General features: G+C 58.6%; 7 protein-coding genes across 7 annotated transcripts; all 7 read left to right on the forward strand.

The window, feature by feature from the left end:
* Positions 1-436: 436 nt before the first annotated feature.
* LSCM1_01010 (uncharacterized protein) lies at positions 437-1,444 on the forward strand (the record flags this gene model as incomplete). Its single annotated transcript, XM_067318636.1, has 1 exon — positions 437-1,444. The coding sequence occupies one exon, from the start codon at positions 437-439 to the stop codon at positions 1,442-1,444; it is 1,008 nt and encodes a 335-aa protein (XP_067174741.1).
* Positions 1,445-2,127: 683 nt separating this feature from the next.
* LSCM1_01011 (uncharacterized protein) lies at positions 2,128-2,772 on the forward strand (the record flags this gene model as incomplete). Its single annotated transcript, XM_067318637.1, has 1 exon — positions 2,128-2,772. One exon carries the CDS (start codon positions 2,128-2,130, stop codon positions 2,770-2,772), a length of 645 nt encoding a protein of 214 aa, XP_067174742.1.
* A 3,819-nt stretch (positions 2,773-6,591) lies between these two features.
* On the forward strand, positions 6,592-7,938 carry LSCM1_01012 (uncharacterized protein; the record flags this gene model as incomplete). The annotated part of the gene is made up of 1 exon (XM_067318638.1): positions 6,592-7,938. The coding sequence occupies one exon, from the start codon at positions 6,592-6,594 to the stop codon at positions 7,936-7,938; it is 1,347 nt and encodes a 448-aa protein (XP_067174743.1).
* A 2,710-nt stretch (positions 7,939-10,648) lies between these two features.
* On the forward strand, positions 10,649-13,147 carry LSCM1_01013 (uncharacterized protein; the record flags this gene model as incomplete). The annotated part of the gene is made up of 1 exon (XM_067318639.1): positions 10,649-13,147. The coding sequence occupies one exon, from the start codon at positions 10,649-10,651 to the stop codon at positions 13,145-13,147; it is 2,499 nt and encodes an 832-aa protein (XP_067174744.1).
* A 3,165-nt stretch (positions 13,148-16,312) lies between these two features.
* Positions 16,313-16,966, forward strand: LSCM1_01014 (uncharacterized protein; the record flags this gene model as incomplete). Its single annotated transcript, XM_067318640.1, has 1 exon — positions 16,313-16,966. One exon carries the CDS (start codon positions 16,313-16,315, stop codon positions 16,964-16,966), a length of 654 nt encoding a protein of 217 aa, XP_067174745.1.
* A 1,403-nt stretch (positions 16,967-18,369) lies between these two features.
* On the forward strand, positions 18,370-18,945 carry LSCM1_01015 (uncharacterized protein; the record flags this gene model as incomplete). Its single annotated transcript, XM_067318641.1, has 1 exon — positions 18,370-18,945. One exon carries the CDS (start codon positions 18,370-18,372, stop codon positions 18,943-18,945), a length of 576 nt encoding a protein of 191 aa, XP_067174746.1.
* A 614-nt stretch (positions 18,946-19,559) lies between these two features.
* Positions 19,560-20,783, forward strand: LSCM1_01016 (uncharacterized protein; the record flags this gene model as incomplete). The annotated part of the gene is made up of 1 exon (XM_067318642.1): positions 19,560-20,783. The coding sequence occupies one exon, from the start codon at positions 19,560-19,562 to the stop codon at positions 20,781-20,783; it is 1,224 nt and encodes a 407-aa protein (XP_067174747.1).
* Between the last annotated feature and the right edge of the window lie 328 nt (positions 20,784-21,111).

Here is a 21,111-nt window from a genome sequence, read left to right on the forward strand (position 1 = left end):
CCACGAGATGCTGCTGGCAGAGAAGGAGACGGCGGATGAGCACTGGCCATCTGCTCGCCCCATTGTGCTCTGGTAGTGCGAGCGTGTAGAAGACGCTAAGTGTGGTACACAGCACAGAGGTGCGTGCGCTCGCCAGAGTCGGAGGACCTAGGGGCCCTTCTCTCTCCCCTCCTCCTCTTTTTGCTCCGCTCACTTTGGGCGTTCTCTTCCTTACCGGAAGCCTTCCTGGTCCCATTGCAGTGCGTGGCACGCAAGGAAAAAGACGGTGGACTATGAAGCTCTCCACACACCACAGGCTTTCGTAAAGTGTGCCCGTGTGCGCACCTGCTGCTTCTCTCAAGATACCCCAGCCTCTCTATTTTTTTTGGTTACCAGGTCTTTGTGGGCGCGCGTGTGCCTGTGTGCTTCTCGCCCTTCTGGCCTTTTTAAAGGGGGTATGTCGGGGATCGACTATTCCAAATGGGAGCAGCTGAAATACAGCAGCAGCGGCACCGACTCCGACTTGGACAAGGATGACGAGGAGCATAATAGCAGCGTCAGAGAGCCCCAGGTGGCACGGCTGGAGTATCCGTCGCGCGTGATATTGGGCCCGAATGGGGTGCGCCTGGAGCAAGCGCCACCTCAAGCCTCAGCCACACCATTTTCAGGTACAAATGTAGCTCCGACAGCAACGCAGGGCGGCAACACTGTCACAACGCACCCATCTAACAAAGAGTCCTCGCTTGCCGAGTCTGATGTCGCCACAGCCGGAGTCGGCACCGACTCTACCGGCACCACGACTCTGAGGAAGAGTGAGGGTCAGAAGCACAGGGACGCTGATGATGACGACGAAGATCTGCTGTACGAAAACCTCGCCCGAAACGGCGGTCGGGAGGGTGCTCAGCACTGGTGGACGCAAACTGAAGATACAGTGACAGTGAGCTTCTTGGTACCCTGGGAGACGAAGGGCAAGTGGGTGACCGAGTTCCGTCTGTACGAGGCACCCGCCGCGATGACGCAAGAGACGGAACGACAGTACGCGCAGCTGGAAATCGCTATTCAAGCCCCACCCGCATACCTGACGCCGGGGGGCAGCCACACGTGTGCTCCACCGGCGCCGCTACGCATTCATCGAGTATTCCGCTACCCTGTAAAGCTATGTGAGGATCTCATTGACGGCTGTTGGCAGATGCAATTCATGCCGAAGCGGCACCTGCGCCTCTTAGTCGTGCAGCTCTTCAAGGAGCCGGTGGGTCTTGGCATGACACTGTGGTGGGACCGCTGCTTTTTAACCGACACCGCTTCCGTGATTGAGGACACCCACATGATACCAGACCGAATGCGGCGGATACAAGCGACGCCAGGGTCGAAGGAAAGGACCGAGCAATTCCGTAAAGTTTGGGCCGATGGGCACGAGGAGTTTCGACGGCGTGTGCAGGAGCGCAAGCAGAACATCGAACAGTGAGAGCTGACCAACACAATCGGCGCATCGCACCCCCGCCGCAAATGCGAGAGAAGAAAAAAATAAAACGGCGCAGAAAAACCTCCATGGATGGAAACGAAGCGCGAAAATCAAACCAAAAGCTCAGTGGCAGTCCTAAGCGAATACCTCATGTGCATATCCGCTGCATACGCCTCCCGGTTGCGCTCCACGTGCGAAGACGGTCCGCAAGTTACGAGACAGGAACAGCAGATCGACGCACCGTTCGGCGCATGATGACCATGAACAGTGGTGCCGCCTGTAGACGGTTGGGACACGTGACGGGCGTGTGGCTTAGGCATGCTTCTCTTTCCTCCCCCGCGGATCTTCTCGCTTTGTCTTTCCTGGTCATCTTTTGGATGCCCTCGTTTTCGCTTGGGGCATGCCTGAACGTGCGCCGTACCCGACAGACACGCGCATGCTTCTGGTCCCTAGACCTCCTCCAGCGGCTCTACGTAAGCACATACCAACCATACCACATGCGAGGGCGGTGTACATGCGTGCAGGCCGAGGCCTCAATTTCTTGGCGTGTCCCTTCGCTTCTCCCCCCTCCCCGAATCACGTGCCCCCCTCCACCCCACCCCCTCTGGAGAAGAGCAGACATCTGAAGACTTCCGTTGCGATTTATATCGGGCCCCCATTCCCCTCTCCGCTGCCCCGCCGATCCGATGTTCAAGCAAACTCGCTCAGTGATGGTGTACGTTACCTGTGCGGCACTCACCATATCACTGATGGTGTGCAGCGTCTTGTCACCGATTCAGGTACTCTCCGTTGGTGAGCGGATGCTGCGTGTCTACGGCGTCGCGCTAGTGTATGACTTGCCGCCAGGCGGCTCGTCGGCGTCATCGGGCGGAAGCTCGCAATGGTGCAATCGTATCGATAACGTCAGCAGTTGCACATCGCTACCGACCGAGGCCGTGCAGGTACGAATACCGCTGGAGAAACTTCCCCCTTCGACGCTGAAAAACGTCATGACCGCCTACCTTTCCTTCGCCTCGCTATGTCTCTGCACATGTCTGTCACTGCTCATTTCCGTAATGGTCGAGCTGCTTCCGACAAAACACGGCCGCGCTGCCGTTCTTGTCACGCGCGTACTCACGATGCTCGTGCCCCTGACTGCGGTCCTCTGCTTTGCGATGGCGGCCGTTCTCGGGCTGCGGTCTAGTCTGTATTGCACTGTGGCAGCGGCGTATTGCACTGACATGGGCAGTGAGAGCCCCGCAAGCAAGCTGCACTCTGGCTTCTTCTCCTCTGTTGGGGCCGTCATCATCGGGCTCTTGGTAGCGATGCTGCCTCCCGTGCTGAAGTGGTAAGGTGGGAGGAAGAGGAGGTCAGCGCTCGGCGCTGCTGCGGAAGCCATTCGCTTTCCCAGCTTTCGGTCCCTCTGAAGAGGTCTGAGGGAAGGCATTGGCGCGTGGCAACTCAGGACCCCCTGCACCACTCTCGCTGTGGGTACAAAGTGGTGAACCGTCGTGTACATCTCTGCCCTTCCTCATCCCCTGTTGGTGCCGAGCCGCATCTCGCGGTGACGGGGCCCAGTGCCTACGATGCGGGGTCTCTGGTCTCAGCGATGCACAGGTGCGGATGCCAGCGGCCCGGTCCTGGATGGCGTGGCACCGCAGCGACTCGCGACAGTGAAGCCGCTCGTGCCATTCGCGTAGGGAGGCGGCGCATCGGCCGGCGTCGAGCTCGTCGTACGCGGGCCTCGCGCGGCGCACCAGTGCAGGGATCCCGAGGGGCCCTAAGGGGAGGGGCTGCACCAGGTGGCGGCGGACATAATGACAGCAGCTTTGAGGCGACGTGCGAGGCGTGTGTGTGGGTGTGTGTATGTCGGCGGCGTGACTGCCGGCAGTGACCGTGCTCAGATGATGGAGTCGTCACGTCGCTGTATACTGCATATCCCCACGGCTGCCTCGTGCCAGGCGATGGGGCGTGTGTACAGAACCCGTGCAGTAGAGCTCATTGCATTTTCTGTTCGGCAGCCAAGTGAGGCAGTGAATTGAAACCGAGGAATAGACGCTATCACTGGGACTCGAATGTAAAGAATGCCTGTGTCCCTGTGTGTGTGGTGAGCGTTTACCTCCGCTCTCTCTCTCTCCAATACCTGGCGTGGGAGAGGCACGGCTGATTCTGACTCTACCAGGGGTGGGGGGGAGGGAGTGACGAAGACGCGGCGCCCGCCCTGCACCTCGCGTCTTGGATAGCCGCAGTGCTGTCGGGCATAGCGTGTGGCAATGATTAGTGTAATACCAGCAGTTTGATTGCATCCAAGGATGTCTTTCTCCCTCGACGACTCGCTCTGCGGCGTGGAGCGGGGCACCATGGCGGGTGTCGACTCTTGCGCGCACTGGGCAAGGGGCAGTCCATATTCTCCACCCGTTGAGGTGTGCAAAGAGTAAGTAGGGCCAGTCACTCACATAGCCTGCAGTGCTCCCTTACCTTCTCCTCTACCGTCTCCCTCCGCGCGTGTCGGTGTGATCTTCCGTTGATCAATCCTTCATCCTCCTCGCTTCATTAGCCGGGTATCTTTTTCTACACTGGTAGGCCTTCATGTTAAGCGTCCGGCACATGTTATGGCTGGGACGCCCGGTCCTAGAGGCAGTAAACAGGCGTGGAAATGGCCGTGTGGAGAGGCGAGGAAGCTCGGAGGGAAGATGCCCGCGTCGCCGTCTCCTCCTACAATGGCCCACGATAGCTACCGGCTCCTCAACAATTTCCGACAGCCTCACAAGAACCCTCAAGAGGGAAGCCCTGACTCGGGCGCTGGAGCTCTTTGCCGCAAGCCCTGCATGGGGACTAGTGTGACCTGCACGGCTTGCCGAGCACGACTACCGAGCTCTTGATTGGCCTTGGTGCGGGCGCAGAAAGAGGGTCTCTTGCGAAAGCTGAAGTGCGATTCTTATCGACATCATCACCTCTTCGAGCTAAAGCTCGATCGTCGTGCCGCTTCGGCAGACAGGCTAGCGGTCACCTTGAGACTCGTTTGCACGAGGGCGACAACGCGTCCATGCAAGCGGTACATTGAGCAACTGCGGCAGTACATGCGGCCGAGAGGCGCGTTCAATGGCTTTGCAGCGCTTTTTCGCCTCTGATGTGCATCTACGTAACGCCGGTAGCTGGTGACTGCTTTCGCGGTTGGGGGTTTCAAGAGCATGTTTGCAATGCTCGTCGGCAGCTGGGAGTGCTTCGTGCCTCAGCGAGCTAAGCTGCAGAATGCGCGTGGAACACGGAGGTGCCATCGTGCATCGGCCCCCTTCAGTCTTGCTACGCATCTTCTTGGGCAAGGGGACTTGCGGCAGTCATTTGGCCTTGGAGCACAGCACTTCACATCGCGTCCATCAGGTGCGATTTGCCATCGCGAGAGCCTCTGGCGCTGTTGTTGCCTCGTCGCGTTGGCGGCTCACAGCAGAGCACTTCTCACCCGCAGCGTACAGCGCCAAATGACCCAAACAGAGGGAGGCCCTTGCAGCTCGCAAGAGAGAGCATCCATGCCTCGTAGAAGGGATAAAAGACACAGGAGCAGGGGCTATAATAGCTTCGTGGAAACCATTGTCCGGTGGAGCGCGTGTGCAACGAAGCGGCGCGTCCCTCGGATGCGCCTTCGGCTGGTGGGCAGCCTCGGCCGCATAGCACCGTCGCAACGTACTTCTTCAGAGTTTTCGGGCAGGCGCTTCTGTGGGAAAGAGCGCTTCTAGGGTGTACCGCATAGAAGTCCTTGCAGCAGACTTACCTAAGAGCCATGCCACGGCAGCTACATGGTGCTGCCCTCACACGGTGGTGCTATCACCGCCAACCGCGGTGATGCCAATGCACCTTGCATAGGTTTGAGGGCTTTCTGGCAATGCTGCTCACAAGGCTGGCTGCTGTCGAGCAGGCTTTGTTTGAAGGAGGTGCTGCTGAAGGCGGGCAGCAACCCTTTCGGGGTAGCTGCGCAGGTCGCCTCGCTGTGCACGACACGGAGTGGATGATGTCCACGCGCGGCTTCGCGACGGACTGCATGCGAAAAATCAAAACACTTCTTGAGCGAGGAGGAGTTGCTTTCTCTCTCTCACGTTCGCAGGGAGGCAAGTGGCGTTCTACCTCCTCATCCATGTCCTCAAGGACAAAGAAAAGAAACGGCATTTAGTTTTTTTTTCAATGTATCTCTGCCGAGGGGCGGACGAGGTTTCTGTGTGTGTGTGTCTGTGAGCGCAACCGCGTCTAGCCATCACTGTGAGTGGCCACTTTTCTTTTTGTCCCTTGGCAGCACACCGTCGCCTTCATGAGCGTCATGTGCAGTTGCCCCACATGCCATATTGAGTCTCCTCCTCTTTTGGGAGATGGTGATATAGGCAGTGCCAAGGAGAGTGGTCGCTTTTTCTTCTGTATTTGGCCCCCCTCTCTCCCTCTCTCTTCTGTGTTTTTACTGCTCTGCCGTCCTCTGCCCTCTCTTCTCACGTCATGCTCCGCTTTGTCTGAGGAAGGCTCTGGGCATCTCGTGTCGACTCGATCATGCTCACGGGGTCACACGTTGCGCTGGCCGTCACCGCATGCACGCGCTTCAGCTCTTTTTATTCTGGAGCCCATGGGGCCTGTCGCACGCAGGAGACGCGCCAGAGACCAGTAACCACTCCCAAGAATCCCTTGAGGACGGTATGCATCTCCATCTCCTCCCCTATCCTTCTCTTAGTGCCCGCAGGTGAGAGGCATCACCACAGCTTCACCCGAAGACGAGGTCAGCTCTCGTGCGAATGCGTTCGGAGGGGAGGCGTGAGGGGGAGTGGGCGACAAAGGCGGGAAACGTCAGAGCACTGGCGCTCCTCTAAGAGGCCAGCACCCTCGTGCTCCTATGCGGCGCACACCATCCCGGTCGACGTCCTCTTCCTCTTCGTGTTTTCTCTGCACCCTCCTCTGCTCCCCTCCCTCCTCCCTCACGTATGATGCACGCTGCCCCTTTTGAGCTGCTGTGCGCTTGCCCTTCCCTCTCGCTGCATGCCTCCGCTGCGGTGATTCATGGGGCGTGCCTTCAATCTTTCTCTGTCACCCGTCCGTCGCGGAGACATATGCTTAATCGCTACCCATAACGCCCATCCATACTCAGGGCCCCCCCGGTGTGCAAGTCCCGCCTTTACCAGTGATCTGAATTCAAGAACATGGCCGAATCCTCCACCACGTCCGCTGCTGCCGCTGCCCCTGCCTTTAACTTTCAACCCCTTCAGAAGAGCCATGTCAACCTCTTCGCTTCTGCGCCGCAGGTGAAGAAGCTGACTCGACGCGAAAAAGAGAAGTTGCTGCGCGATTTGGAGGTGAAGCGAGCAGAAGAGCGCGCTGCCGATTCCAAGGGCGCGGCAGGCAAAGGTAAGAAGGTGCAGCGGAGGCACGGCGACAGGAGTGCCGCAGTGGCGGAAGTGGTACGCACGGCCGCCACATCCTCTTCCTCCATCGATGCCCGCGGCGCCGGAGAACACGGGGAGAAGAAGCTGTTCGAGACCGTGTTCGACACGAAGGAGGTGGAGCAAGAGCTTGCTCTCCAGGAGAGCCGCCGCAATGAGAAGCGCGCAAAGAAGCAGATACTACGGCATGCACTGCATACCAACGAAGAGGAGGACAGACGCACTGTCTTTGTGGGCAACCTGCCAAACACAATCGGCAAGCGGGACGTCGAGAAAATTTTCAAGGCATGCGGTAGTATTACGGCGGTTCGCATTCGCTGCCAGGCGCTCGAGCAGCTCGATGAGAAGCACCTAAACAGGGGTCGCGCCGTGCGCGTACTGCGGGGTGAAATTAAAAAGGATGCCAAGTACAGCGCAACGGCCTACGTGCTTTTCGACTCTGCGGCGTCCGTCGCGTCGGCACTCGAAAAGAACGGGCTGGTTTTCCACAACCGCCACCTCGTCGTGACGGCGATGGATGTGCAGAGCCGCGCGTACCCACCAGAGACGTCCATCTTCCTCGGCAACGTGGCCTACGACACGACGGAAGAGGATGTGTGGAAATTCTTCCAGGAGCACGGCATCGCGGACGTGAAGCGAGTTCGTCTGGTGCGGGATCGCGAGACGGGCGACTGCAAGGGCTTTGGCTACGTTGAGTTCATGCACGCCTCCTCTGTCTGTTCCGCCATCAAGACCCGAGGGGACAAGCTTAATGGGCGTGAACTGCGCATTGTGCACGTTAACAAGTCGAAGGAGGTGAAGGCGGCCACGACAAGCCGCCGTGAGAAGCGGCGCGAAGGGAACGCAGGTGGCCGCGGGGGTGCAGAGGAGCGCAAGCGGTCTCGCAGCGCAGGCGACGGTAATGGCGGCGGTAAAGGCAACTCGGGCACCTCAAGCGCCAAGAAGCCGCGCAGCGAATCAGAGCTTCCCCCCTGGGCGGGGCTCACGACAAACCCGCGGCGTAAGATGCCGAAGGACCTGCGGCCGCTTGTGGAAGGTAAAGTGGAGTTCAAGACGTCCGGCCCCCGCGCACCTGTGAAGCGGAAGATGCGCAATCCAGAGAAGTAAAGCACGGTGGGTGAGGCCGATGTCGTGCGGAACGGTGGTGACTGACCGCCTCTTCACCGCGCCAGCGGCACGCAAAGGAGGCGGCGCATGACCGTACAGCCTCATCCCTTGAGGACACGCAAAAACTGCACTTCGACATGAGTGACCGACCCCCGCCCCTCCTCTGTAGTCGGGTGATGGCCTTCGTCGCTGGTCCGGAGGCACATGCGATGCGCGTGTGTAGTATACAGCACAGGTCATCTATGGTGGAATCTGGTGGTGCTTCGTTTAAAAAGTTGCTCTGTCCTGCCCTCTATGAACGACATGCGAGTAAAGGCAGATATAAATAGAACCAGAAGTAAGGAGATGCTTGTCGACACTATGGCAAATCCTGCTCCCGCGCGGCGCACAGGCGTTTTCGTGACGACCCGTCAGCGACGTACGCCTCCAGGAGCGAGGCAGGGGACCCCCGGGTGTGGTGTCGGCAGTTGGGGCACAACCACAAACGTTTGAGCGCCCCTGCCACTGCGCCTTTGCTGTCAAGACATCCTTGGGCCCAACTTCACCGCCACTTGCACTTCATGTTCACAGAGCGCTGCATTCGCTAACTGCTACGGGACACACAGGTTGAACTATAAAACAAAAACGATGCCCGCAAAGTTTCCCACGCCCCTTCCCCTTTTACTCACCCACTCTTTGGCCCCCCTCTTTCTATCCTTCGATCACGCCCTTTGGCTGCTGTTCGACACAATGACGAAGAGGAGCTCGCACGAGTGTTTACCCCTTTGTCTACCCGGCCGCTGTCTCTGCCTTCCCCCCCGCCCCCCGCCTCTCCTTAGTGTTCTCTAACCCTTCCAATATCTCTGTTGCACGTCATTCGTGAGCGCTTGCCTACACTCTCGGGTGCATTCACTATCATCGTTGCCTTTCTTGTAAGTGTGTTCGATTTTCGCTGTTCCTTTGGGCCTTCCTTGTGCTGTCTTCGTTGCGCCCTCCCCCCTCTGACCACACCGCCAACGTTTCGAGAACCCTGCCAACCAGCAGCAGCGGCATCGCACGCAACCAGGGGCCGCCAGAGTGTCATTGACAGCCCTTCTTCCACCTCCCCACTACGGAGCTCACGCGCACTCCTTTTCCCAATTTCAGCATCGTCGCCACACCAGTGCACGGACAACAGACGAAGGGAATCGGCGCCGCTTTCTCACTCAGTTCTGTCCGCATCACGCTCCTCTCTCTCCCTCCCTCCCTCCCTCCCTCTCTGTATGTGCGTGGACTTTTCCCCTTTGCTTCGCTGCGTTTTTCGGTGCCCCTGACTTCAGACGAGTCTCTCGGCGTCCATTCGTTTCCCCCTCACGCGCTACTGCAGACGAACGAACGGCACAGAGAGAGGAGGAGGTGAAGAGAGAAGGGGAGGGGTCAAAGGGCAGTGCCTACCGAGAGAGAAGCGCCTCGCTTTTTTGTTTCTTGGTCGCGGTGCCGTCGGTCCCGCCCGGCCGCTCCCTCTCCCCCTCTTTTTCTGCCCCTCCCGCTCAACACCATTTTTTTTTCGTTTTCTCTCTTCCAAGTTGGCATGTGAATACCCTCGAAAAGAATACATACAAAAAAAAAAACGACGGCGCCAGCAATCAGCCCCTCCTTCCCCCCTTTTTTCGTCTCAGTTCTATACCACTCCTCTGGGGTGCTGTCTCGTGTTTCTCTCCCTGTCTCCCTATTTCTAAGTTCTTTTTTTTTTCGTCTTTGTTGTTGCTCCGCCTCGCCTTTCTCCCTCCACACGCATCACCGTCTTTTTCACCTCGTCGGCTGCAGTACCCCTTTCAGGCGGCATCAGTGACGGCGCCTTGTATTTTGTGATCATTGAGTCTCTCTTCTGTTTTTCGAAGCTCGTTGTTCTCTTGTGTCGTCTCTGAGGTCGGCTTCTGCCCTCTCTCGTCATCGTGCAGCTGCCCTGTTGCTTTGCTCTGGGGGCCTTGTCCTGCTGAATACAAGAGTGGAACACTCAGCTTGATTCCTCTTCCTGTTGTTTGTAAATCTCTGTGCCGCCTCTCTCGCTCTCCGACTCGACTCTCTCTGACGGTGTATGTCTGGGCGACGATTCACCTGAAAACGGTAACACATATATACATATATATAGAGAGAGAGACGTACAAGTCGTGCTCGAGACAGCAGAGGAAGCAACTCCTTTTCTTTTTCGTCAGATCCACCTGTGCAACTGGCGGTAAACGCTTCTGTTTGCGCGCATTTTTGACACCTCCTTTCGGCTATTTATTTGTGTATGTCTGTGTGTGTGGGGCGGATCGACTCCAATTGGTTTCTCTGTCTCTCTCTCACTCTCTCGCTTTCCTGTGGGGTAGAGGGAATATATATATATATATATTTGGCGCGTCTTCTTTCTGTCCCTCAGCTGTTAATGCAAAGTGAGTCATTTTTTGTAACTGCGACTCTTGTAGGAAAACTTCGTTGGCTCACTGTACGTCGTCGTCAACATTTTTTTCTTCTGTTTTCGCGTCTTCTCCAACAGCGCTCGACCAACTCAGCTGAGGCAGCGAGAAGCAGAAAAGGCATCGCGCTGTTTCCTCTTTTGCTTTCCTCGGATCGACTTCGCTGGCAGTGCGCGTTCTTTACTCCTACCAGTGGTGATACTAACGGCGCATCACAGAGAAGGACCCCCCAGCAGCTGAGCCATCTTCGATCGTATTGCGATTGCTCGCTTCCACTCGGCCAACCGGGTATAATGGCACAGAAGCGGTACATCGCGTTGGTAGGAGTGCTGGTGCTTGGGGCCACCTCCGTGGTGCTGCTGATGCGACAGTGGAGGGTACAGCGCGAGCGTCGCGAGTTTGCCGAGCGGTACGCAAAGCAAATAAAGGCGGCGCGTGAGTCGCACGCTCAGTCTTTAAACGGCGGGAATGCTTCGCAGGACTCGGCGGACATAAGTGACACCGATTTCGATGACGAAGCCGCCACGGTGAAAGTCATTTACGGTAGCGAGTCTGGCAATGCTGAAGGGTTGGCGAAGAGCTTCGTAATGACACTGCGCGACCGCGGCGTGCAGGCTGCTCTCATCGACCCTAGCCGCTGGACGTACATGGAGGACTACTTGTACCACAACAAGCGCAACGTGCCACTGTTTCACCCCATCAAGGCGGCCTCTGCCAGCATAGGCACCACCGAAAAGGAGCGCCGCAAGGCTCCACAGGAGGCGAGCGCGTCACGCCCGCCGCTGGTGTACGTGTTCATCCTCGCAACTGCGGGTGAGGGGGAGCCAACGGGTAACTTCATGGCTCTTTTTCAGGAAATGCAGTCAGCGGTGCGAAGAGCTAGTGCATCCAAGGCATCTGCCCAGCCTGGTGAGAGCGCCGCAGCTACAGCGCCGTCGTCTGCAACTTTGGAGGCGCCATTCAAGAACATCTGTTACGCAGTATTTGGTCTCGGTGATAGTTCCTACAAGTATTATTGCCGCTGCGCCACAGACACCAACGCCCTCCTCAAGAAGGGCGGTGGCATCAACGTGCATCGGGTAGGCTTCGGCGATGCCCGTTCTGGCACGCAGGAGGACGTCTTCGATGAGTGGCAGGAGAAGGTGATGCTCGCGCTGGAGGAGAAGTGCGGAGTCGAGATGACAACGGGTACGCGCGCACCACCGAAGCCAGAACTGCAGTTCCGCTTCCTGTCTTCCGCCGCCGCAACGGCCGGGGCGACCACCACGACTGCCCCTCAGGCGGGCCCGTGCGGTGCCGTGCAGGTGACCGCAGCACCAAGCGCGCCTGCCATCACCGACGGCGCGGGCTCGGACCGCTGCGTTCTCCTAAGCACCGCGATCTCGAGCAGCACCGCGACAGCGGAGAGCACGAGCGCCCCTCCTATGACGCTCCCATTTCCGCCGCCGCCGGCGCTGCTGGAGCCGTCGCTCGTGAACCCGACAAGGATTCGCCTCTTGACAAAGACGCAGCTGACCCCACCGCGCGATAGCGACGGCAGCAGCGTCTACCGCTTCTGCTTCGAGACGGACGGCACGAGCATCTCATTCCAGGCCGGTGACCACCTTGGCATCTTTCCCTCAAACCCGCCGGAGATGGTGGCGCGATGTGCCAAGGCCCTCTCCATTCCAGCAGACGAGCTCGAGACTCCGGTGGAGCTGTGCGAGACGGTGCCGTCGCGTGGCATTCTGCGTAACGTACTTCCGGCCTGTGTGCCTCTGCACGTAGTACTGCAGCGCTATGTCGACCTGTGCGGGCGTCCAAAGAAGTCAACCCTGCGTGTTCTCGCAAAGTACTGCACTGACCCGTTCCAGCAAGAAGCCTTTCTCAACCTTCTCCGCCTCCCTGCCGTGAAGGAAGTGGAGGAGGCGGCTGTGGGGTGCGCCTCTGCGCGCAGGCCGAAGAAGCTGCGCACCGTCGTGGACTACCTCGAGAGGTTCCCTAGCTGCTGCTGCATTCCGCTTGGCCACTTCATCGAGGTCATGCCGCGTACGCAGCCGCGCTACTACTCCATCGCGTCGGACCGGATGTCACACGGCACCAAGATGGAGATTATGCTGCGTGTGCTCCCAGACGGGCTGGCCAGCTCCTACCTCGCTCGCCGCGTCGAGGAAGGGGACGAGGTGTTCGCTTATGTCCGGATCACCACCTTCCACCTTCCGCTACGCATTGGCGAGAACCGACCAGTGCTCATGATTGGACCCGGCACCGGTGCCGCCGCTATGGTGGGATTCTGCTACAGAAAGGAGGCCATCATGCGCAAGCAGGCCGCTGCCCAATACGGCCCAATGGTCTTCCTCTTTGGTGCACAGCACCGGAAAACGGAGTACTTTGTGGAAGAGGAAGTGCAGCGCTGGGCCATGTCGCCGGAGGAGATGAAGCAGTGGGACGCGGATCACCCGACTTCCCACGCCGGGCTGGCGGCGCGCCGCAGCCAGACGCCCTCGTCGGACTCGCTCCCCACCTCTGTCATCACAACCGCAGATTGCGCTTTTAGTAGAGACCAGGCGGAGAAAATGTACGTGACGTCCCTGATCGACAAGCACAAGGACGTCATCTACGAGATGCTCACAAGTACTGCCGGTGGTGGTTGCCTCGTCTTCTTGTCCGGCGAAGCATCTTCCATGGCGAAGGACGTCGACCGTGCACTGGTGGCGCTGCTGCAGGACCGCGGGGGAATGACGCGTATGGGGGCGCTGGACTTTCTGCGGCGCATGGAAAACGACCACCGCTACCTGAAGGATGTGTACTAAGCTGCGGCTCGGTCTGCGATACCTTTCCGACTCGCTGCTTGCGTGCGTGTGTGCTCATCTGCATGTTTGCATGGATGTGGGCGCTTGTGTGACGCGGAGCTTTGCAACTGGAGCGCACTTTCGGAAGCCGCTCCTCTGCAACCTCGTCTTTTTTCGTTGTGATCCCTGCCGAGTCAGCTCGTCTCGCTCAGGCTCCACTTTGTCGCCTGTCTGTTTTTTTTGTTTCTCCCCCTCCCCCATCTCCCTCTGTCCAACCCTGTGTTGTTGCGCATCCCTCTCTCCCGCTGCTGCTGGCTGCGTCGTGTCGCCATAGCCTTTGTCCCCATTTCCTCTCGTACGCCTCTTTTTTCGTGTGCGGTGGCGTGATCGCCCTGCGGTTGTGCTGCGTCCGACCCCGTGGATCTAAGGAAAGGGGTATGTGCGGTGATTATGTATATTCTTAGCGTGTCGTGCCTTACTCCTTTCTCCTGCCGTTTTTCAAGTGAGCTCGCCTCACGCACCCCCGGCTTGTTCGTTGTCTAGATGCCGATGGAGGCTTGTGCCTCTTTTAACGTGTATAATTTTTGCCCACATTCTGCAACCCCCTCATCCACCAACTTTTGCCTTCCCTCACTGCGTACTCTTGTCCTTCAACTCCCACTTCATCTCCCCTTCGCTTCTTTTCTCGTGTGGTTTAGTACTCCCTAAGTGATTCACCTTCGCGTGTCGGCGCGCATGCGCTTCTTCACTGCTTCCATGCTGTAGTCAGGGACGCAGCCACCTCCTCGACTCTCTCCCTTCTTCTCCGCCCCCCACGTCCCCATGGTGGTCGCCACCGCCTCCACATTGCTGCGCCGTCTCCTTGTCGCCCTCTTTTCTGTATATGTGTGCGCCCGACTGGATGTCGGTGCGCGTCTGCAATGGACTCTCTTCACAGCGCTCCTTTGGTTCTGCCGCTGCATGTTTCTTCCCGCCCAACAGAAGGCGAACGTAGGCAGCCACGGTCTGTCCATAAGGTGCGGGCTGCTCCAGGAGGCTTTCACTGGGCAAAGCAAAGGGGAGGGAGAGACGGTTAAGGAAGAGGGTGGTGGTGGGCTCGTTTACACCTCTCAGCCCTGCGACGCTTCTCCTCCTCATAGTTATGGCCCTTCTTGTCGGCCCTCGCTGAAGGGCAACTGTCTCTGCCAACGGCAATCCGTTCCGCCAACTTGTGTATTCGATCGCCTCTGTTCTCGTGCTTCTCTTTTTTTTCTTTGGCGCGCTCTCACTTTGCTGCTCATTTCCCCCCTTTTTCTCGTTCTTCGCTATGGTGGGTGCTGTCCTTCACGGCAATTCTAATCGTGACGGCGGACCGGTGCGTGAGCAGCTCGGAGCACCGGCCGATATGACGCACAAGTCATCGAGTCACCCACACCAGCATAGAGAGAGGGGGAGAGAGAGACAGGGGGAGCCCCCCTCCCCCCCACACACAGACACACATGAGAATAGATGATTGGCGCGGCAGAGGAAAGGTGACGAGCATTGCCGGCTGGCGCGCGTGTGCTTGGGTTGCTGTGCTCGCATGTAAACCGCAGCGTATATTCAGAGTTGGGCTCTGTCTTTGCTCCTCTCAATCTTCTTTTTCTTTTGTTGTGGCTATCCCACAGGCATCTGAGAAACGTGCAGAGGCGATCGTGTGTGTGTGTGGTGGTGGTGTTGGGGTAATAAACTTCTCGGCGCCTTCTTACTGGCTCAGTGGGAAAGCCCCCTCCCCCATCTCCCCCTCCCCCCCCACCAAAATGTTCGAGCGCACTTCACTTCGTCTCGTGCGTGCATCCGTTTGCGCACAGCAAACAGCCCCGTAAATGAGGACGTCCGCCACCAAAGGCCCCTAAACACTTAATTGCCTTTCCCAAGACCGTGCCAGCGCCACGCGCTTTCTCCCTCCTTCGGCACGCCATCTAGTGAAAGTAAACTAAGCACATTCGGCCAGATTTCGCTTCTTTTGTACCTTTACCTGCTTTCTCTTTTTTTGTCTCACGTCACGCTCACACAGCCATACGTTCCTCCCTGTCTGTGTGAGTGTGTCTCTCTAATTTGGTATGTGCTCTCTTGTCGTTTAACGTCCGATTCGTATAGTTTTTCCTTTTGTTTTTAACACACACACACTCGATGCGATGGCGGTGCCATGTTTGCCAGCCGCTCCTCTTCCCTTTTCTGATCTCGCATCTGCTTTCGCTTTACCCCTCTCGGCGGGGCATTGTCACCTCCTTCGTAAGGAGCGCTTTTACTTTTTCTTTTTTTCGCCTCTCGTTGCTGTCCGTGGGTGAGTGTGTGCGCCCGTGTCAGCGCAAAACTTCTTTACTCCCGTTCTCCTTTCCGATTTTCCCCCGTGTCGCGACCGCTTGTCTCTACCCTTCCCACTTTCCTCCGTTCTGCACAGTCGCTTCACCCCGCGACGGCGAGAGAGAGAGAGAAGGGTGCTGTTTCTGCGACACCATGGACAGGTGCGGTGATGTTCACATGACAGGCCAACAGGCACACATGTTCTCGAACACGTATCCACACACGCACGCGCGAAGAACGTCGGTGCCGCCCACCCCCGACGTCCCACAATGATACCATACGGATGCATTCTGAGAACTTCTCAGACTCTTCCTCCCGGATGCGCAGGCACGCATCAGACGAAATAGCGACCGGAAAAGACAGCCCTCGGCGCCTCACCATGCCACAAGGAGTGCAGGCAGTCGACGCGCTGCCTGTCGCACTGCTCGTATCACCTATGCTTCGTTCACCTCGTCATCATCCCTCCCCCTCCACTGCGCTACACTGCATCTCTCACGTCCCCGGCGGAGCCGCTTCGCACTGCTGTGTGCATGCTGCCTCCTCTCTGTCGCTCACAGCACTTATTGGCTTAGAGCAAGTGCCCAGCTAGAGGGAGAGAGACGCCATCTTTTTTTTTCTCTTTGCTATCGTTGTCACTTTTTCTCTGCAAAGCACGTTTACGCCACCGGTACCGCTAGCACATTCACAGTCGTCTGCAACGTTCGCATCTCCGCAATTCCAAGGAAGCCCCCCCCTGCCACACGCACACACACACAGCGATCGTTTCCCCATCTCTACGGCACCGACGTGCATCACGACGACTGGGAGGACGAACTGCATTCTCGATCATCCTCGCCCGTTTCGCAAGGGATCTTAGTCGAAATGAGCTCTGACGACATAGATGCCCTCCGTTCAGAGCTGCTTCGGCAGAAGATAATTTTTGAGGCGGAGCTCCGCCGCCAGCGCGAGATGTTCGAAGAGCGGCTTTCGCTGATCTCAAACGAGCTCGCTGCCCGCGAGGCGGACTGCCGAAACCTTCAGTCGGTCATCACCATCCTCGGCCGGAAAGTGGACGCCATCGCGGAGCAGCGCCAGTACGCCACCGCAAGTCAACGCCCACCCACCCCAACACGCCAACCGAGCATACATGAGAGTCCTTTCCGTCGCGATCCTTCCGCGCTCATGCCGCCGCCGAGCAGCAACGGCCAACAAAAAGAACTTGTCCGCTCCAACTCTGTGACGCAAAGAGGCCTACGGCGACCCTCGCCACTCCTTAACGGCCCGCCAGCCTCCGTGCGCCTCTCGAGTATGCCCGTCACCCGAGGAGCGTCTATTAGTGCCCTCAGCCGCACCAACAGCCCGCACGTACACGGACACCCTGCCCGTCCGCTTCTACGCACAGGCACGTCCACCACACTCAGAAGCGAGGCTAATAGCAACGACGGTGGACGCGCACCGCGGCGTCGGAACGTGTCGAGACGGCGTACGAGCAGCATCACTCGTCTTGGTGGTATCAGGACCACAGATGATTGGTAAAGCATCCGCGGCCCAGCGAGATGGGCGGACGCCAAGCACTTGGAGAGCAATGCCCAGACAATGGACCGACTTGAGTGCTAGTGCAGCGGGTGTGCCCCGGCGCCTTTTTTTTTTCGGTCTTCCCTCTGCTTGCTCGTTGTGTACGGGAGGGGGGAGGCTGCATTGCCGCAACGCACGGGCTCACTTCAGTGAATGGTGATGGCGTGGTTTGTCAGGAGTCAGGAGTGCGACGGCAGTCTCCGAGGCGAAGTCGGCTTCTCGGCGTCGTGCACCTTCAGCGGCTCAGTGTATCCTTGGCTCTCTTGTAGGGCAAGGAAGCGAAGGCGACGCCCTTTGTACAGAGCAACAGGCGTCGCCACGCTCCAGGCGGAGGGGGGAAAAGTGAAGGCGCTGCAGCATCACCCTGCGGAACCGCTGCGCCATCCATCTTCAGAGGCACGTCGTGCTGGTGATGGGGTGGCTAACGCTGTGGTGTGTGCTCGCGCTCGGTTCGTCTTCTCCCCCCCGCCCCCGCCCTTCTTCAGCGTTTGCACAGATCCAAACTTGAGCGCCACACTTTCCGCCTCGAGTGGCTTGTCTCTCCTAACCCTCCGCGTCCCCTCGTGTGGGGGTGTACCAATCGGCTCTGTCCTCTCTCTTTTCGTCTTCTTACTGTCATGAGACGGATTGTGCTCGCGCCCCGTTCCTTTCTTGTGGTTGTGCGCCTCGACATCGACGGAGTTCGAGAGAGGCTTCTGTGGTTGGCGAGGGGCGTGCCCACTCGTGTCACGGCGATAGCCATATCCTCGCTGTATGTTTTGTGGCCCTCTGCCCCCCATGTGAGTGGCGTCACAGTAGGAGTTTCCCCTGCTTCTCCGATAGCCACGAAGCAACGAGAGAGGAGAGGGGCACGTAAGAGGTAGCAGAGTGGCGTCTTCGCATCGCAGTGAGCCTCGTGTACCGAAAAGCATGCTTGTGCGAGGGGAACAGATGAAAAAAAGAGAAAGGGAAACGGCCGATTCGCACTTGAAACCGCTGCTCGTAAGCGATCGAGTCTCTTTTCATGGCTCTCCGAAGGTGCTCCTCATGCTGACGTAGATCTTGGCGGACAGGAGGTGTGGCACTTGCGTTCTGTATCATCTGCTTTGCTGCGTTCCTCCTCTTCCTCCCCCCCCCCGAGTGGCGAACGGCGGCATTCACACGGGCACGCTGCGCATCGGAGAACCTCCCTGGTTTGCGCTGGTGTGCAACGGTTCGTCCTCTGTTCCGATCCTTCACACGCTCATCTGTTCTGCGCTTACCTTTCCCGGGGTCGCTTTTTTTTCTTGTCGGATGCGAAGGAGCTCCACTCACCTCGGTGCCGCTTACCACTGAGCAGCAGACGCACAACGCGTCCTTCCTTTCTGTTGGCTGTGTGGCAGGAAATGCGGCAGGTGCGCTCGAGTGCGCTGCGACGCTACTTTGCTGGCGGCGCTGCGCGCCTCGCTGCACCCTGCGTGCAAGCAAGCCCCGCGCTTGTGGTGCCGCGCCGAGAAAGGTCGTCCTTCGTTCCATCTGCAGATGGGTCTGCGGGGGCCACCTGCTCGCCGGCCGAGCACGTCACAGCTGGCGCGGCACGCGATACTCCCGAATTGGACAGGAGAGCAGCAGAGGAGGTGCGGGTCGCGCAAGAGTTGGGGGAGCAAGCCTTCGGTGAGAACACCGAGATCCTGAAGAAGGTGGCGGTTCGAGGACTACGCGCTTTCTTCGTGTGCGCTGTCGGCGTAGTCGTCCTCATGTGGACCATGAAAAAGAGGAAGCAGGAACTCGTGACGAACGTACAACCAGCTGATGGGGCTGCAAGCGGCGCGCTAGCCGAAGAGGCGGATGACCCGACACAGCGGTACCTGCAGGAGATGCGCGGGCTCGGCTTTGATGTGGACACGCTAGAGGAGGAGCTGAAGCAGGAGCGACTCGCCAACGCTGCGGCGAAGCGGCAGCGCGCGCGGCAGTGGTTGTAATGGTTTTAAGAGGTGCAGGACTTTTTCTGTGGCGTTGGGGCGCTCTTGGCGGTTGTGATGTGGACTTCGGCGCTCACCGTCCGCTGATATGTGGGCGGAGGCGCGGCAACTGAGTTGTAAGAGGCCTCGCACAGGAAGGACGACCGTTGCCACTACTCTCCCCTCTCCTCCTTCTGTAAAGAGCGCTGCGAGGCACAGGGCGAGAAGGCCACGCTAGAGCCTCTGCAGCTTTATCGCCCCATCCCTCCCGCTTCCCACTTGTGTCCCCCTGCCCGACATCTGGCGACCCAGCACACGGAAGAGCTGCTCTTCATGTCTCCTGTGTTTCTGCTCTATGCGCCCCCTTTCCCTCACTCCCCCCCGCTCCCTCTTTTTCGTCCCTCTTCCGCTGTCACCGGCTGTATGGCGGTCCTCTCGTGCATGCATCTGCCTCACATCACAGCACGCGCACGTCTCTTCGTTTCTTCCCTTTGCCGTGCGGGGGGGGCAGAGGAAAGCACATTTAGCAGAACTTCTTCTTGAGCGCTGTCCCTACCCGGGGAGAGGGGGGCCGCACTCCTCTGTTTTGGGTACGTCCTCCTCTTGCCGCCCCTTCTTCCTGGTCCGCCCACCACATGCTGGCGCTCACACCGTCCCCCTGGCTGCTGGGTGAGGTGCACGCGCGCCTCACCACGCGCCTAACCTCTTCGCCACACGGCGTGGAGGAAGCCCCTGTCGTCGACTATGGCGGTCGCCACCGCCGCGCTTCCCCTGAAACCTGCGAGAGCATTGATGCACCCAGTGCACAGTATCCGAAGACCGAGGAAGCGGCGGCTGGTGGCGGTCGATTTTTGACGGTTGCCTCCGCCTCCGTGGCCCCTCCGGCTGCGGGGCCGCACACAGGCACCCTCGCGCGTGCCTCTGTGTCCTACTGCCAGCCCGTGGCCTCTGGCAACTCCGTCGACGTGCCGCCCTCTGCCATCCCTGCGGAGAGGTTCCGAAACGTGTGCGACGGAAGCAGTTACCTCCCACCAGGTGTGACAAAGCGAGCCCTTGGCCGGCTGCGCATTGTGTGCTGCTGCGTTGTGACAACCGAAAGCTGGCATGCTTTTTTTGCTGGTGTGCCGATTCTCTTCTTCTCCACGCTGTTCGTGACGGTCGTCGTGCCACGTGGGGAGTGGTTCACGGACCTATTCACAGTTCTCTGTGCCGCCATGTCAGTTACATGCCTCACACTGTCGGTCACCCTCGACCCCGGTGTCGTCCCGCCAGCCTCGCAGTCCGAGGAGCCGACGCAGCCGGCAACCGTCATCGTAGGCGGGAGATCTGTCGTCTGCAAGGTGTGCACAACTTGCCACATCATCCGTCCGCCACGCAGTACACACTGCCGTGTTTGTGACATCTGCGTGGAGGAGTTCGACCATCACTGTGGCATCCTTGGCAGCTGCGTGGGTAAGCGGACGTTCCGCTTCTTTGGCGGCTTCTTCATCTTCACGAGCATCCTCGCGCTCTTCATCTTAATCCGTTGCTCTATGGTCATTGCATCGACTGACTTTACGTCAGCGAGCGAGCAGCCGAGCTTAATATGGATGGCAGCCTCCTGCATCCTTTGCATTGTTGCCACGATCTTGGGTGCCATTCTGGTGGTGCCGTGCGCGGGTCGCTACATCATGCTGAGTGCTACCAACTCGACTCTGAAGGAGACGACACGCGCACAGCAGGAGACGCCGTTGGGAGAGCACCCACCTGCATGCGTTCCCGAAGGAGAGGTGAGCAGCAACAACTACTGTCTCAACTTCTTTCGCCGCTTGTTCAGCCCTATCGGACGGAGCCGTATTCCCTTCGACTACTATGTCTAGCGCATGGTGTCCCTTGGAGGAAGGGTGGAAAAGAAAAGAGGGACGAGGTGGTGTATATGGAGCTTGCGCCTACATAGCGATGCCCTCTGCCACCAAAGCTCCTGCCGCTGCTGCTGCTGCTTCCGTTGTGTGCCACCTCCCCTCTGTTTTTAGTCGGCCTTGCCTGCAATACAATTCCACCTGTGGTGTAACAGAAGAGCGTCGTTGGCACACGCCATTTTTCTGCCGTTGCCGCTGGGGGTGGTGCTCAAAGAGAAGTGGTGAGCAACACAGTGGCCAGTGCTTGGCCGCTGTGGCGCTGCTCTGCCAAGCACCTCCGCGTACGATT

This window comes from Leishmania martiniquensis, chromosome 35, assembly GCF_017916325.1.
Source record: "Leishmania martiniquensis isolate LSCM1 chromosome 35, whole genome shotgun sequence".
NCBI lineage: Eukaryota > Euglenozoa > Kinetoplastea > Trypanosomatida > Trypanosomatidae > Leishmania > Leishmania martiniquensis.